Below are 18,278 nucleotides of genomic sequence, written 5' to 3' on the forward strand. Positions count from 1 at the left end.
CCATGCGAAATACATATGTCAAGTTATGTTTATAGGTACCTCGGATGAGACGTCACTCTCCTATTATAAAATTCACCTCAAACAAACATACTTTTTTTTAGGTTAATCGAATTCGGTAACGAAATGAATTCTTTCGTCAATTCACAAAAACATCATCAAGTTTTTTCTGACAGGGATTGAAATCAACCTCCATTGCTGACGTGTGTCAGTATCCTTTGCCATTATGAATCGGATCTAATTAACTTCTTTGTTCCCTGGGATGAGTGTAAATTAATTTGACTCTATGTGCTCGGGGCTATGTCAATTTCTGGATAATTAAAAACACTGAAACAGTTTTTCGTTGGTGGAACACTCAAAGAGATTTTTAATATGAGCCCTAAAACAAAGAGGGGTTGGAAGGTATTATATTATTCTGATTGTTTCATGGTTTCGTTCAATTGCCTGCATTTATGGATCGTTCCAAAGAAACATTGAATTTTTGGTGGGATATGCTTAAATAACGAAGTTAATAATTTCTTATATAAACATATTTCTGTGATCAGTGCCCTGTACGTCTCTTGAAAAAATAGATGAAAAATAAAAGAATTCCAAGTATCACAAGTAATCGTCAATTTTTAACACCTAATATTGATTGGCAGAAAACAGAAAAATGGTAGAATTGCCATGTAGGTGTGAATCAGTTGAGAAAATGGACACATACAGCAGCCGAAAGTATCAGAATAGATACAAAAAACGAAAAATAAGAAATCATTCAAATCGCTCCCCAAAATTTGGAAAAAAGTCAAACATAATTTCAGCTAAGTGCGAATCAAATGAATCAATAATCAATAATAAATGACTGAGCCAAATATGATGACTTGCTCAAGCGTTAGCATATAAAATCACTGGAACTTCATAATTAGTTCTTACAAAACCAACTTTCTTCAAGAAGCAGAACATTTTAGTCATCCCGTTACCCCGCTCATCTGATCACATCATATATGTTGTATCTACTTGCAATGAGCAGTGTCAAAGAGATATCAACCTTCTCATGCATCTAGACTTGTAACGGGTGTTTTTTTTCGAGGTATATAACTTTCAGTTGGCATTACTGTTTAAGATGGCAACCGATTCAACAGCTGTCAAGTGATTTATTCTCAGTTGGGTTTGGCAATTCATCATGAATAGACTCACGCCTGAACAACGCTTGCAAATAGTGCAATTTTATTTCGAAAATAATGGTTCTGTGCGGAATACGTATCGCGCACTACGTCCATTTTATCGTCGACAAAATCGTCTATCAGAGCAGTTAATTCTATTAACCATGGAACGTTTACTCTTATTGATAACTCGCATCCCCAGAGACGCTGTACGGTGTGTACAGAAGAAGCTATTGCTGCTGTAGAGCGCAGCATTGAGGAAGACCCGAATGAGTCTATCTGCCATCGAGCACAGGAATTGGATCTGTGTCCATCCACTTTATGGAAGATTTTGCGGAATGATCTTAGTTTGCGTGCTTACAAAATCCAACTCGTGCAAGAATTGAAGCCATCATCAAGTAAGGCGTAGATTCGTCGAATGGGCCCAAAATGAGATTGCCGTTGTTCTCGATTTTCATAAGCGAATTTTGTTTAGCGATGAAGCGCACTTCTGGTTGAATGGCTACGTCAACAAACAAAACTGCCGCATTTGGAGTGAAGCTAATCCTCAAGTGTATGTCGAAACACCGTTACATCCAGAAAAACTGACTGTTTGGTGCGCTTTATGGGCTGGTGAAATCATTGGTCCGTACTTCTTCAAAAACGATGATGGCCAGAACGTTACAGTCAATGTTGATCGGTACAGAGGCATGATTACTAACTTTTTCATTCCTGAATTGAACAGCCATGATGTCCAGGAGCTGTGGTTCCAACAAGACGGCGCAACATGTCACACAGCTCGTGCCACAATCGATTTATTGAAAGACACGTTTGGTGACCGCCTAATTTCACGTATTGGACCTGTGAATCGGCCTCCAAGATCTTGTGATTCAACACCGCTAGACTACTTTCTGTGGGGCTATGTAAAGTCATTGGTCTATGCGGATAAGCCACAAAGCCTCGACCATTTGGAAGACAACATTCGCCGTGTAATTGCCGATATACGGCCACAAAAGTTGGAAAAAGTAATCGAAAATTGGACGTCTAGATTGGACTACATCTACAACTACATATGCCAGAAATCATATTTAAAATATAATGCCACAAGATTATCTTGCGGATAAATGAAATTCATGTCAATCGAATAATCCATCGTTGTTTTATTGCAATTTAAAGTTCTATAGCTCTAAAAAAAACACCCTTTACAGGAACTAATCGAACTACGGATTAATCATCTAATTTTTTTAGTTCTCTTCAATTAGAATCAATTAGTTTGAGCTTATTATTTGAGTTCACCCCGAATAGATTATACTGAAATATGTCACCTTCAAAGCAAATAATAGAAAACCGTACTTAATTGTTTAATATAATTGGATTTGAGATCCAAAATACAGTCTAAGTAATCCCCTTTCTCAAGGTACAGGACTTCAAACTTTATTCTATTCCCGCCCTGTTACCCAATAACCCAGTTTTCGTCTCATTTTATTCTTTTGTGAAAGGCTCCGTGAGGGCTTTTCTCGGACTTGATATTGACATTGCGAAAATAAAACCAATAACATGGAAAATAGATGGATCCGAGCCGGACCTTTCTTTCCGTTTCAGAATCACGCGTCAAAGGAAATGGCCAGTGTTATCCGTGTCACTGAAGGATTTCCAGAGCGTAAAGCCGGTGTTTCCTAACTCGACATATATTAACTGGAGACTCCATCATCGGATAATCAAAGGATATCAAAGATTCGGAAAGGATGCTTCATTTTTTCATTCAAAATTAAAATTGATCTGTACAGGGTGTTTCCAAATCAGTCGTGAAACTTGGGGATATGTTAGTGTGACTCATTTGATGTCGTTTGAGCCATAGTTTGTGATAACCAACGATCGAGATAAATAAATAAATATATGTTTATGTCCAAATAAATCAACAAGTACATATATAAATAAATGAATAAACATCCAAAAACCCACAAAAGTCCATGGACTTGTGCGTGGAAGTTTCTTCTGATTTTCAAAAGATTTCTCAACTCACTTCATTTTTTTCAATTTATTCTACATTTACCGAATATGATCATAATTTTGGATAATTTTCGTGGTCAGAAAATAGTCCAAATCTGACACCGTTAGTGTTTGTGCAAGAAACAGTTATGAAGTTCGAGCGACCGCGAAGTATCATAGGATTGCGCGTAAACGATGTCAACACTGATGGCTCTGCCCAGAACGCAAGAGACATATGAATAATATAGTTTGAATGATTGACTTCGCTAGTTCGCCCAAAAATTGTGCTTGACATTTCTAAATATTAATTGACTTTTCGCATTTTTTTTCTTGATTTTTTAACGCTTTTGAAATACCCGCTTTATTCATCGCTTTGTCTTTTCGCCTACGCCTTTGTTAGTGTTTTTTCTACACCGCTTTAAACCCAGAAAGTTGGAGCTGATAACCCGCACCAAGGGCCCTGTGAAGAGCTGGGATTTGTACCAGAGACCATTTGTTCTTCAACCTGAAGCCCCATTTGGTAAGTCATCATTGTTGACCGCAATTATTATTTGCATTATTATCAAATATTTCGCTGTCGCTCCAACTATCCAACTACAAACGCACGCAGATATACAGTCCATTTTTCTCTCAAACAATACTGAGCTATCGGACGTAACAGATATAGTAATAGATTGAGATCGAGTGTAAATTTCAGGCGGAAAGCAACAACTTAAGAAATTAGAAAAAGGACCCATGCTTGTATAAGTAATGGTGGAGGTAATTTCAAACATAATTTATGAATACATTTTATCCTGAAATTTTAAGTTTAATTGCAATAAAAAAACACTCAATTCATAACTTTCGTTCCTCTGCTTCTTTTATATATAAATATCAAAAAATTGACAACTTTGTGTCTATTCCTGCACAATGATATATCTTTATGATATATTAGGTTTATTTTTGTCTTGGAATATGATTCCAATTCCAAAAATGACGAAATTAATAACCAAACCAAAAAAATTCAAAATAACTAAAACTGTTTGAATTGAATAACTAAATTAACATCAAAGCCGACGTACGTTCATGTTAATGAAGTTATTCAATTTGTTAAATTTGTACAGTTTTAGTTATTTCGAAATTAATTTTGGTTGCTTATTAGTTTTGTCATTTTTCGAATTAAAATTATATTCCAAGACGAAAAATAAAATAAACCAAATATATCATAGAGATATATTATTGTGAAGGAATAGACACAAAATTGCCAATTTTTGAAATTTATATTGAATACCTATCATCAAGTAGACTCATTGAACCTTTATAAGTTGCTTATTTTAGCTTTCAAATCAAAATCTGCTGAAATAAAACTAGTGCCTGCATTCTAACGAAAACTCTTTTAGGAAATGAAGGAGGAATTCGGCCATCTTTTAGAATAAGTTTGACATAAATTGTGATATTCGAAAGTTGCAGGCAGAAGAACTACTCTATATGTTTTTCGTTGATATTGACAACCAAACTAATAACAAAACTGTATACGATCTTCAATACATAAACAGAACTAACGTCACTATACAAGCACCCAGTACAAAACAAAGAAACGATCAACATCATTCTAAAACTTTCCACCATACCAAGAACATTCCAAACATAGATATGTGTCTTGACGTCTTGTACAATTATAATCATCCATTTTTGTAGTTAGTATTTGAATATTAACTATGATTATTCTGTATAATGCATCATAATTTTTTTTCTGGATAGAAGCAGCCCTCCACCTTCGGTGTCGGGCTCTTTCTCCAAAAATGAAAATGAACTCATGCAGTTTTTATGACAACACGCTGTCATGCAAAATTATCGGTTATTTTGATGCACTTGTGCAATTACCTACGATAATTGCATTGTAGGAAGCGAAAAAGCACTGCGATAATTGTTCTGTTCATAGATGCTTAGTTTCTATGCATCTTACACAGTTCGAATCTATGGCAATTCCATTCTAAATCAGTTTGACAAGTAATGTAGCAGTTTATTCGGGAAATATTCGTAAGTAATTGCACAAGTGCATCAAAATTACCGATAATTTTGCATGACAGCGTGTTGTCATAAAAACTGCATGAGTTCATTTTCATGAGCCCTCCACCTTCGGTGTCGGGCTCTTTCTCCAAAAATGAAAATGAACTCATGCAGTTTTTATGACAACACGCTGTCATGCAAAATTATCGGTAATTTTGATGCACTTGTGCAATTACTTACGAAAGGTATTTAACATTGGTATATATCTTGGTTCGCAGAAATTTTGTATATATAAAAATAATTTTAATTTGTCCTTCAAACTACCCTATACCTATCACAATAAAAACTTTTCAAAATATCTACATTTACTCCCTCAAAATGGGATTCGCGTCTGGGGTGGGCCACCCGGTATATATAAACTCTTAACGTCCAGAACGATGTACGAGTACCTTACGTTATTTACGCCCGATTTCTACCCATTTGATGATTGAACAAATGAACTTTGGCTATCTCAATTTAAAATCAATATGAAATTCATTTCCGATATAGTTGCAGATGTATAGTATATCCAAAGTCACTTGAACTAGTCTATAAAAACACTTGGCCAGAGATAATTGCAAAACAGTCATAAACCATAGGCGCACACTTTTCAAACCCTTGAGTTGAAAATAATATTTTTGCGTATGTATGGGACTCAGATGTCGATTCTTTCACAAAATTTGTGATGTGAGTAGCTTTCGCTGTTACATCAAAAATGATACTATGTCATTCTATGGTGTTATAATTTGATTATTCTTTATTCTCGACCTGTAATATACTATCAAGGAACGTTATCAACGATGATGAATTGATCGTTGCATAGAATTATAAGAGCACGAAAATGTTTGAGATGAATTCGGAAATGTTCTGTCTGAAGATAAGACACACTAGGGTAGAATAGGTGCATGACCTTGAGATCCTAGAGTGACATCAAGTCACTCAAAAAATTTTTTGGAGAAAACCTATATTTTTTATTCATTCAGTCAATTTTACGTAGGTATAAAAGAGAGGGGTCTCAAGCAAATCCTATACTTAAAGAGTTATCGAGGAAAAACTTGAACTAAGGAAAACTGCAATTTCTCATTGAATGGAGTAGTCTATGCCTTCCAGAAAACATAAAAAGAAACTAAAAAGTCGAAATTTCATGAATTGTAATAAATTATTCGTTAAAATGGTTGAAAATCCATAAACCAATAAAATTTTCAATTACGAATAATTAATGACATCTCATGAAATGTCAAATTTAGTTATCCGTATTTCGATTTTAGTTTATGTTTTCCGGAAGTCATAGACCGAGTCATAGACTACTCCACTCAGTTAGAAATTGTAGTACCTATTTCCTCAGTTCAAGTTTTTCCTTAAACTCTCAAAATTTTCGGATTCAGAATCAGAATAAATATTCAAAGATATAGGTAACATATTATTAAAAATGTCCTGACTGATGGCAGGAAATGGTGAAATATATCTTTTTTCTATAAAATACTTGATTAATATTTCGATCTTGCTACGTAGCTGCTAATTTGACGTACTAAGAGCCTCAACATCATATGCCTATTCTACATGATTTCTCAAACCAGTAATAACATTGCTAAAATCAGAAAATGTAATGAAAATTTTGTTGGTTAATCTCATTTTAATCAATTCTTCAGTGGAATGAAGATACTTAGGATGCGAAATCATTTTCTTCAGAACCCGTCATATATCCATTCTAACTTTGAAAGTAAACGGAGGAATGGATTTGATTGAGAAATATTCATCTTTTTTTACAAAAGCCATAGAATTGTGCCGAACATCATAGTCGAAATCATTAAAAGCATCAGTCAAACAACAAACTAAAACTACGTAAAAATGCATTTCAATAATACCCTTATGGACCACACTGGTCTATGCGAATTATTAGAAAATAATTAAGGAGTGAAAGATGCAGCCAATGAATGTAACCAAAAGCGCTCTCAAAATGGAAAGGGGAATACGAGGGGAAATATTCAGCCAATAAGATCAATCTAATCGGGACATTCTTGTTTCCAAGACGATTTGCTAAATACCGGGGTTTATTTGAGAGTATTGATAGCAATATTTTCATAAATTCCAAAAGAATTTCTGAAAACTTGGACAACCCTTGTATAATTGAAACATTCAGGCTTCCTCCAAGTGACTTTGGATATACTATACCAGGTAATACTCTTTGCACAATAAGAAATAATGGATGCATGAGCAAGTAAAAACCAATATTATTTTCCGGGTACTGTCCAGCATTGACTCAACTGTAAAGAATCGTGGGAATAAGCATCTGTAACGAGAATTCACAAAGCCCTTTTTCCGATGTATTGTTACGACCATTTCGGATAAACAGGAAGATGAATATAATACAGAACTACGGACTAAATTGTGCGAGAGAATCCGCATGCGAAAGAATTCGTTGAAAACGATCTTTTTCTACAGGGTCGTTAAATTCGTATATTTTCATTTCGGAAAGTGGTCATCAGTTCTACCCTAGACCGAGAATTCATTTACATATCCCCGACAAGGCCGTTCACGTCATTTGTCTTTCAAGTTTTTCTTGTTTTCATTTCCATCTAAAAACACTTGCTTATGTGGTGAGTTTGAGAATTAATTGAAGTTTCTCTTTCACTCTGCATAATGGGATCCAAGTGGATGGTAATTTTTTTATGTAAAAAAGTTCATATGGTTTTCCCACAGAAATTTATATTCTTGGGGCTTTTCTATATCCTCATCTTTCATAACTACAATATTTGCAACAATATTATGACTTCCATTCCTAAAATTCTGCTCTGGTATCTCACAGTATATCCTCGGTACTCAAACTTGTTTGTGTTATAATGATCTCCTCGAGACCTACGAGGTCTGGTTACGTAAAACGGATTTATTTTAAATCCAAACACCGAAAGGTAAAATGGATGTAGATTATATTAAAGGTGTTTTTTTTTCGAGGTATATAACTTTAAGTTGGCATTAATGTTCAAGATGGCGACCGATTTAACAGCTGTCAAGTGATATATTCTCACTTTGGTTTGGCAATTCATCATGAATAGACTCACGCCTGAACAACGCTTGTAAATAGTGCAATTTTATTTCGAAAAAAAATTGTTCTGTGCGGAATACGTATCGCGCACTACGTCCATTTTATTTTGTTAGCGATGAAGCGCACTTCTGGTTGAATGGCAACGTCAACAAACAAAACTGCCGCATTTGGAGTGAAGCTAATCCTCAAGTGTATGACGAAACACCGTTACATCCAGAAAAACTGACTGTTTGGTGCGCTTTATGGGCTTGTGGAATAATTGGTCCGTACTTCTTCAAAAACGATGATGGCCAGAACGTTACAGTCAATGGTGATCGGTGTAGGGCCATGATTACTAACTTTTTCATTCCTGAATTGAACAACCATGATGTCAAGGAGCTGTGGTTCCAACAAGACGGCGCAACATGTCACACAGCTCGAGCCACAATCGATTTATTGAAAGACACGTTTGGTGACCGCCTAATATCACGTTTTGGACCTGTGAATTGGCCTCTAAGATCTTGTGATTTAACACCGCTAGACTACTTTATGTGGGGCTATGTAAAGTCATTGGTCTATGCGGATAAGCCACAAACCTTTGACCATTTGGAAGACAACATGCGCCGTGTTATTGCATACGGCCACAAATGTCGGAAAAAGTCATCGAAAATTGGACGTCCAGATTGGACTACATCCGAGCCAGCCGTGGCGGTCATATGCCAGAAATCATATTTAAAATGTAATGCCACAAGATTATCTTGCGGATAAATAAAATTCATGTGAATCGAATAATCCATCATTGTTTTACTGCAATTTAAAGTTCTATAGCTCTAAGAAAAACACCGTTTATATATATTTATTTTGAAAATTATTCTACTTTCGATTGCTCCCCTTAAATATACTCCCCTTTCCTCGCCACACACCTTTTCCTACGTTTTTTTATCGATCGAAGCAGTGCTGGAAGTCTTCTTTGGTGAGGGCCTTCAGGAACTCTGCCGTTTTTAGCTCTATCGCTTCCGTCGACTAAAATCGGGTATCTTTAAAGCAGATTTCATCATCGGAAACAAAAAAAAAGTCGCACGGTGCAAAATCTGGTGAGTACGGCGTGTTTCGAGCACTGTAGTGCACTTACCGGCCAAATACTGCTTCACAGATAGCGTGTTATGGGCAGGTGCGTTGTGCGTTATGCATTACCTCCAAGATCCCCAGGCCTTAATCCAATCGAGCACACTTGGTTCCAATTACAAATAACCCTTGATGTCCACAGAAAATAGCCGAAAACTCTTCAATAACTTCGAGATCTTCAGTCACAACTTTCGCAACAAATTGAAGAGCAGATTCTCAATAACTTGATGGAAAGAATATACCAAGCAGTTTTTGATGCACGTAGTGGACAGTGGTCATAATTTGTATTGAGGGAGATTATCATCAGCAGCCTTTAATAGTCCACTCCTTGACCTAGTCCTCATCTTTTATCTTCCACATTCTGCTGTCCCGAGATTCTCTCATCCACTTCGTTTCAACTTGGTAGGTTATATCGTCCACCCAGCTTCTCTGTGGTCTGCCTCTACTCCCTTTATGTATTGTAAGCAGATGTTTAGTCGACTTATTTCCTCGTCTTTGACGACATGTCCCACTCAGCTTCACTTCAGTCTGGCAATCCTGATAATGACGTCTTGGTTTTGCGGTTATATATGTAGGATCCAGTTTATTGTTCCCTGTAAATAATTGAGATAGTCAACCGGATGTTTGTAGACCTATTAGTCTCTTCAAGTGCCAAGGGCATGACAAATTCAATGAATTTACAGGGAACGAATTGTTATTGTACATAATGCGAAAAGAATGTGTTATTCTTCGGGGTGTCGAAGAATGTGTTATGTCGGTTGTAAAACTTGAGAGATTTATGGGGTTGGGAAAGGTTCGAAGACAACAAGGTCGTGCCAGATGTGTTTCATATGTTTTTCCCAGGTTCTAGTCCTTCTAGAATATTCGGTTTCCAGGAATCCGCGAAGATCTATGGGGGCGGTACGGCAAAAGCCCTGATTGGACTAGGGGGATGGTACCTTCCCCTAAGGGTGTGGTCAAACCGAGAGAGGTCTATATTCGAGAGAGGGTAGTTCCAATCGACAGAGAGCACAGTTCAGATTAAACCGAAGACAGGTACAGACGGTACCTGAATTCAAACTCTTTAAATATTGTATTCTTGTTATTGGCAAAATATTTCTTCATTAAAATCTCAATATAACCAGAAGGACTCTACAAACAGATAACTAAAATTGGTTTTTTTCGGAGAGAAGACAGAAATTAATTCAATATCCTCAATATTTAATTTGATCAGATAGTGAATCATCTAATACAATAACTGACTAATAAATCAACGTTTACTGAAAGGAGCTCGACTTATATGTGCATTACATTATACACACGTTCGCGACGTCGTGACCCACCGGTGGGTCACACTGGTTATTACTATTGGCCGTTCGTGACCCACCGGTGGGTCACGCTGTGTTCAGTTTATTTAGCCAAATATATCTCTGCATTTTCTAGGTAGATCTTTGAAATTGTAGCTACGGCTGCAGGTGAAGTACAGTGTGGTTTTGGAATTGTGAAATTTGGATAAAAAATAAGGCCATAATGCCAAAAAATGTTTTATTTCTGGAACAACAGACGAAAGCATAATATATTTAACAAAAATAAAAGTAACATCATTCTTTCATAACATATAACATATAAAAATTATAAAAACATAATTATTTTTCTCGAAACTCAATAATTTTTTAAGTGAAAATGAAAATAAACTGCATCTATTTGTGTAGTTCATTGAAACAAGAGATACAGAGAGTTGGTTTTTCATCACAATCAACACAATATGTAAGCACTTTTTTTGCTTTTACTCTCGCCTCTTTGGAACCCATCTCTTGTTGGATACGTTTGTAGCAAGCACTGCACCTTCTTCTGTTTTTTCTTGCACTCCCTTCATACTTCCCAATCTTATGTTGCGACTTCGACCGCTTTCTCTTTCTTGAGTGCTCCAAATTCTCATTCATGGGTCCATCGCCTCCACCTTGTATATCTGCACTAGTAGTTGCATCTCCTTGGTTCAGCAACCCATGAATAACGTTTTCTCTGAACCTAAGCATGTCCATTTTTTTTCCACCTTTGTTGTAATTGTTGTGTAAAACCCAAGCATTCACAATACATGTTCCGAGCATAATCTCAAATATAACTTTCTTATACCATTTTAGGCTTTTTCTCAGACAAGTGTAGTAAGAGGACATCTGGTCCGAAACATCAACACCTTTTTTTGCTTTGTTATAAGCAATAATTGCATGTGGTTTGACTATATCATCTCCATTTCGGTTTTTCCTACCCGTTGGTACTAGGCAAGCTGCATGAGCCGGAACAGAACTAATCATCAAAACAGGTCGTTTATCTACCCACTTCAATACACGAATTCCATCTTGATTCTGTTGGCCATAAACTTCTCCCCTCTTCAGTTTTTTCGTGCACACTGTTTTCGGATTTCCCTTTCGATTACTGCGTAGAGTTCCACACACATATGTGTGAGATTGCAGAAGATCGCGACACAGTTGCACACTGGTGTAAAAGTTATCAATATATAATATGCGTCCCTCATGTTTGAGGTCTTTCAGTAAGTCCATACAGATGTTATATGTGTGTCCCTTCCCATTTTGTGCTGTGACACCAGTTGAAATGTTTTTTCCGGCGTAGATTCGCAAGTCATAGGTGTACCCTTCTGTTGTACACACTTTATATATTTTCACACCATATTTATGTGATTTCGCAGGAAGGTACTGCCGGAATACTAACCTGCCTCTCCAAGGCACCATACTTTCATCTATCACGACCTCTTCGTTTGGTGTAAGTGTCTCTTGGAATTGGCGACAAATTAGCTTGTAACGTTACAATTGCCCATGAGACTCTAAGGACTAATTTCTAGGGGTGGTTTGGCTTATTTGGCAACAAAACTCCTACCCAGGTTTTTACAAATTTAATAAAATTAAAATATACAATGATCGATCCTTTTCACTCCAAACAAATAACAAAATAGAAACTTAACTTAAAACGATTTTAGATGAGTTACTCTGTTACTAGGATGGAACCTCTTCTGTAAACTATCTTCAGCTTTCTGAACACCAATTCTTATCAGGAAGCTATAGTACTCCAATCCTCATTCAACGAAGTTGGTGTGATAATGCCAGGTATTTCGCAGGAATTCTTTCAGATTCAGAGAGTAAAGTGGTCTAACATACGTACTATCCCAAATTCTGTATCTCAAGGAAGTAGTTCTTGATATTTTTCAATCCCAAGAAAGGTTCCTGTTCTAATCCCACGGGAGGTTTCTTCGTTCTAATCCCACGGGAAGTTTTCTTCGTTCTAATCCCACGGGAGGTTTTCTTCGTTCTAATCCCACGGGAGGTGCGAGGATCCCGACACAATTCTCGCCGATAAATAAGATTCCGAGTCTCAAATTAAATTAATAATGACTGAAATCTAAAGTACTATTCTTGCTGGAGTCTCAATCATCATTGAAAATCCTTCAGAAAATTCTCTCCAGAAACGCGCAATTGCGTTCCGACCGAAAGTACACGATATGAAACGATTAATTGACAAATTACCGCGTCTTAAAAAATTCCAGTAGCGTAACATGGAATGAAGCGTGCACAATCGTTGCACACAACTCTCACCAGGAAAAAGAAAAAAAAAATTTTTTTTCTTTATGTACGAATATCTCAAAAACAAAAACTCGATGGCATCAGATCAAGCACTGCACGTCAAAAGAAAACATACTCCGACTTGTCAACTGGAGCAAATGATAAAAATTATGATTAGTGTGATATATTACAAGGGAGAATTCCGCAAACGTACCATGTCTTACCCAAAACCTATCGAATGTAACTAATTTGAAATATGAAATGCCAAATATTATGACCAATTGCTGAAGGCAAGTTGAAAAAAATATATATCGAACAAATAGTCAACCAAATTTAGAAACGACCTGAGCACTAAGGAAAAAGGAAATGAGGGAAAAAGTGAAACAGACTTCAGTTGCCTAAGGCTTCTCTCTAAAAAACGAAAGAGAGATGAGTGTAAAGGAGCTCAATGAGAACTTCTTTACACCCTAAATATTTAAATTACTCAGAGTTGAGTGAAAAGGTGAAACAGAAGTCGGTTGCTGAAGGCCTCTCTCTAAAAAACGAAAGAGGGATGAGGATACTTCACACTGATGTGAAATACCATCATCCTACCGATTCTGGAAAGTCATGCCCAAACGACCTATCGTCAAAAATCTCAATATTAATTTCAGCCACTGCTACTAAAAAGTAAACAGTGCTGCGGTTATAAAAATGAAAACTAAAAAAACCGTCTCAACTAAACAAAAGTGAATGAATTTAAAAGGTGCCGTCGCACAACAAGAAAAATCTTCCTGGCACCCGAGACGAAGGTGAACCAAAAAGGGGGGGCATTGAAGATTTTTAGTTTGAGTCCAAAATTTTCAAAAATGACTCCATCATTCTATGTTTCTTGCATAGAACGATGTCAAATCCGATAATGAAACTAAATTTAGGTAAATCCAAAATTAGTAAATATAACGTCAAATCCGGTAATGAAACTAAATTGAGGTAAATCCAAAATCAGCAAATATAACGTCAAATCCGGTAATGAAACTAAATTGAGGTAAATCCAAAATCAGCAAATATAACGTCAAATCCGATAATGAAGAGGTAAGGTAAAATCGATATTTATCGACCACGAAAAAATGCGATAACATTCGACAAAGTAGGTAAAAGATAATTAACGCCGTCTGTGAAAAATCAGCCACAAATGGCTCAAAATAGTCAAATAATGTGTACAAAGATGTTCTGAACTGACGTGTATATGAATCAACTGAGCTCAAGGATTCACTTCCCTACCTCCCTCTCCATTGAAGTGATATAACTGAAAGTTCACAGCAACGTTAAGTTGGGCGCCAGCAAGTATATAACTTGCAACGATAACGATAAGATAAATGAAAATTGAAGGAGAAATAGGGAAACGGGAAATTGCAACAGTACACAGAAAATAAGAAAAAAAACTGAATCTGTTCAGACCCAAAATAATAAATTTTTCCAAAGTATACTCTCAGTTACGCCAAAATCAATTTGCTCTGCATATCTAAAAGACACTTCAGTCAGATTAACAACAACTTTAAAGGTAAATATAAGTAGTATCCATACTACAACGATAAGATAAATAGTAGCCACCATAAACTAATAGTGGTACAACGATAAACGATAACAGTAGCTATGCTACAAAGATACGATAATAGTAGCCACGCTACAAAGATACGATAATAGTAGCCACGCTACAAAGATACGATAATAGTAGCTATGCTACAAAGATAAACGATAATAATTGTCAAAAAATAAATGAAATAAATAAAAAATAAATCTAAAAATAAAAACATATAATCTGTGCATCTGAAGCAAATTTAGGAAGTAAAGGTTAAAGGCAAAAGGGAATCATTCATCATCGTCATCAGTTTTGTATAAGTCGGTAGAAACATAATCACGGGTCAGATCTAGTTTTATGTATTTGACGTGGGAACTGCCAAGGTCAGTCCCGTTCAAGAAATCTGGATTATTCATTTTATCAGACAAAATAAACAAGAAAAACAATTATATGTAAATATACAGCTACGCAAAAATAAATCACGACACGTGTGGTCAATCTGATACCAACGAAAAATATCAAAGACGAGACAAAAGAAAGGGAAAAAGTTAAACAAAGATAAATTTTCACTTTAGAACTGAAAAGGTCGAAATGATAGGAGAAGTTGCCAAAATTTTCGGGCCCCACGTTGTTGCGCCAAGATGTGTAACGTTACAATTGCCCATGAGACTCTAAGGACTAATTTCTAGGGGTGGTTTGGCTTATTTGGCAACAAAACTCCTACCCAGGTTTTTACAAATTTAATAAAATTAAAATATACAATGATCGATCCTTTTCACTCCAAACAAATAACAAAATAGAAACTTAACTTAAAACGATTTTAGATGAGTTACTCTGTTACTAGGATGGAACCTCTTCTGTAAACTATCTTCAGCTTTCTGAACACCAATTCTTATCAGGAAGCTATAGTACTCCAATCCTCATTCAACGAAGTTGGTGTGATAATGCCAGGTATTTCGCAGGAATTCTTTCAGATTCAGAGAGTAAAGTGGTCTAACATACGTACTATCCCAAATTCTGTATCTCAAGGAAGTAGTTCTTGATATTTTTCAATCCCAAGAAAGGTTCCTGTTCTAATCCCACGGGAGGTTTCTTCGTTCTAATCCCACGGGAGGTTTTCTTCGTTCTAATCCCACGGGAGGTTTTCTTCGTTCTAATCCCACGGGAGGTGCGAGGATCCCGACACAATTCTCGCCGATAAATAAGATTCCGAGTCTCAAATTAAATTAATAATGACTGAAATCTAAAGTACTATTCTTGCTGGAGTCTCAATCATCATTGAAAATCCTTCAGAAAATTCTCTCCAGAAACGCGCAATTGCGTTCCGACCGAAAGTACACGATATGAAACGATTAATTGACAAATTACCGCGTCTTAAAAAATTCCAGTAGCGTAACATGGAATGAAGCGTGCACAATCGTTGCAAGCTCAACGACAGTTTTTATTTTAGAGAGCCTGTCGGCATTGGCTTCGGGATCAGTGTTATCTGTAAAATGTAAACACCTCAACATCATATCAAATCGGTTCCGTGTCATGGTTTTCTTGATCAGATCGTTTCCATACATTTCGTCGTTTGACCAATATAAGCGCATTTTTGGAAGTTCATTGATGCCCATAATCAGTAGAACAGCCAAGAATCTTTGCATCTCTTCTCTGTTTGTGTCTACCCATTTGTGCAATAATGATCGAGGTCGAAGTGGTTTGGACTTCAGTTGCGATGCATATCTGTTAGTTTCCGAAACAATAAGATCAATAATTTCATTTGTTATAAACTGATGATATATATCAAATGGTTTATTCAAATCCAAGCTATCTTTTTTCAAACCACTTTGCCTAGTGAATTGGAAAGTGACTGGCAGTTCCGTACAAGGTCCCCACCTGTCCAAATCGTCTGTTTCCGCAACGTTGCCATTATCATTTTTGTCGTCATCACTTGATACTTCACTTTCTGACAACACGTTGGGAGTTTCAACCTCGTCATCTGAAGGTCTGTATGAATCTTCAGAACTCTCAAATGGTTCAGATTCTGAAGACGATATAATATATGCCCTGCTTCTTTGATTTGAACCTGCTGCTTGTGGAAGTAAGGGAGAATTTCGGGTGCAGGGTGATTCCTGCGATGATGGGTCTGGATCAGCAGACGATGTTGCCTGTTGAGAATCTTCCTCGTTCAAAGATTTCACTGCTAATGAAACTATTTTTCGAGCTCTTGAACTCATTTTTCAATGATCTGAAACAAAAAAAGTCCAACATATGTTAGCGTGCTCAAATGACCGCTGGTTCACACAGAGCTAATATAAGCCCTGTGTGACCCACCGGTGGGACACGACGACTATGAGAGACAATTATAACTTGGGAACGTCGTGACACACCTGTGGGACACGACGGAAAATGGTCAAGAATTTGAACGTCCACACGGGTATCTTTGTGAATCACTCGATGTCGCGAACGTGTTATACAACTTTTCTCCTAAGAGTATCAGAAATTTGTCACAATAACACGTTTCGTAAAAAAAATTATGCACTTATTACTGATTCAGAACCTTATGACTTACTAGAATTCAAGGAAGCATGCCAAAGATCTCATTAACTTTTAAATAAATATTCAAATCTGTTTGACTTATTTTCATTTTGTTGTCATGTAGATGATAATTCTGAAAAGAAATATTTTTGTTGTTGTTGTTAGTATAATATATTTTACTTCGGCGATTATTGAGAAATAGTAAATGAAATATTATTTTAATTTATAATCTGAATATCTTTAATTTATGAGGCTTATTACTACTTATGATAATACACTACTGTGTTCGGAGGGATCAGTGCAGAATGCATTGTTGAGTGCCTGTAATAACATGACACGATTTTCTGAATGGTTTGTTGATAACAAACTGTTTCTGAATACGGAAAAGACATTTTTTATGAGGTACTCTTTGAAAAATACTGAAGACCACAGAAATAAAAGCCTCTTACTAAGAGTTGGAAAGAGTTCAATAGAACAAGTTCATTCGGTTAGATTTTTTGGAGTAATCATTGATTCAAATTTGAATTGGCAAGATCATGTTACCAAACTCTGTTCCATTTTATCATCTGTATGCTTTGCTCTGTATAGACTCATGGATATCACCAATAGGGAAATATGTCTCTCGTACTATTTCAGCCACTTTTTATCTAGGATAAAATATGGAATTATACTTTGGGGCTGTTCCTCATCTACTGAAAGAGTTTTCAAACTCTAAAAGGGGGCAGTAAGGTCAATTTGTGGGGTATCTCATATTTGAAAAACTGAGGCTATTACCCTTGGTCTGTGTATATATTTTTGAAATTGTAAAACACGTCAAAAAGAACATCAATACATTCCTGCCTCTGAATTTGAATCATGGCTATTTTACACGACAATTGCACGATTTGGTAATTCCAAAACATAACTTATCAAGATTCGAAAAATCACCAAGATATATGGGAATCAAAATTTATAATGCACTCCCCTTAGAATTAAAAAGAATTGAAAATATTCGTGAGTTCAATAGGTTAGTTAAAAATTTTTTATTGTCTAAGTGTTTCTACTCTCTTCAGGAATACTTTTCAGATGCTACTTGATTGTATATAATCATTTTAGACATATCCTAAAACTTTTATATTTTTTTGTATTCATACATGTAAATATGGTTCTGAAGGATAAATAAATATTATTATTATTATTATTGAAAATTAAAACAAATTATTAATCAAATCTTTCAAACTTCTCATTCAAACGACACATGCCACATTGACAAGAATATATCGAAGTTGAAAAGAACGGCTCGACTCTAGCGTGAGTTAAGCAAAAGCGAAAAAGTCCAGGAGAGCAGCTCATTGCTTGCCGTGTGCTGACCTAATCTTCCCCTCTGA

At 36.1% G+C, this 18,278-nt stretch overlaps 1 protein-coding gene across 1 annotated transcript; it reads right to left on the reverse strand.

Moving 5' to 3' along the window:
- Positions 1–9,615: 9,615 nt before the first annotated feature.
- Positions 9,616–16,610, reverse strand: LOC123678721 (piggyBac transposable element-derived protein 4-like). Its single transcript, XM_045615875.1, has 3 exons — positions 16,217–16,610; positions 10,994–12,049; positions 9,616–9,875 (listed from the first exon to the last, which is right to left on the reverse strand). The coding sequence occupies exons 1-3, from the start codon at positions 16,608–16,610 to the stop codon at positions 9,616–9,618; spliced, it is 1,710 nt and encodes a 569-aa protein (XP_045471831.1).
- Between the last annotated feature and the right edge of the window lie 1,668 nt (positions 16,611–18,278).

The sequence above is a fragment of the Harmonia axyridis genome, chromosome 4, assembly GCF_914767665.1.
Source record: "Harmonia axyridis chromosome 4, icHarAxyr1.1, whole genome shotgun sequence".
NCBI classification, from domain to species: domain Eukaryota; kingdom Metazoa; phylum Arthropoda; class Insecta; order Coleoptera; family Coccinellidae; genus Harmonia; species Harmonia axyridis.

Coding starts and splice junctions, on each gene's coding strand:
- LOC123678721 (XM_045615875.1), bottom strand. CDS start 16,610: ATGAGTTCAAGAGCTCGAAAAATAGTTTCATTAGCAGTGAAATCTTTG. Junction 12,050..16,216: donor CCAATTCACTAGGCAAAGTG/GTTTGAAAAAAG, acceptor GCCAATTCCAAG/AGACACTTACACCAAACGAA. Junction 9,876..10,993: donor TGATGAAAAACCAACTCTCT/GTATCTCTTGTT, acceptor AATTATTTACAG/GGAACAATAAACTGGATCCT.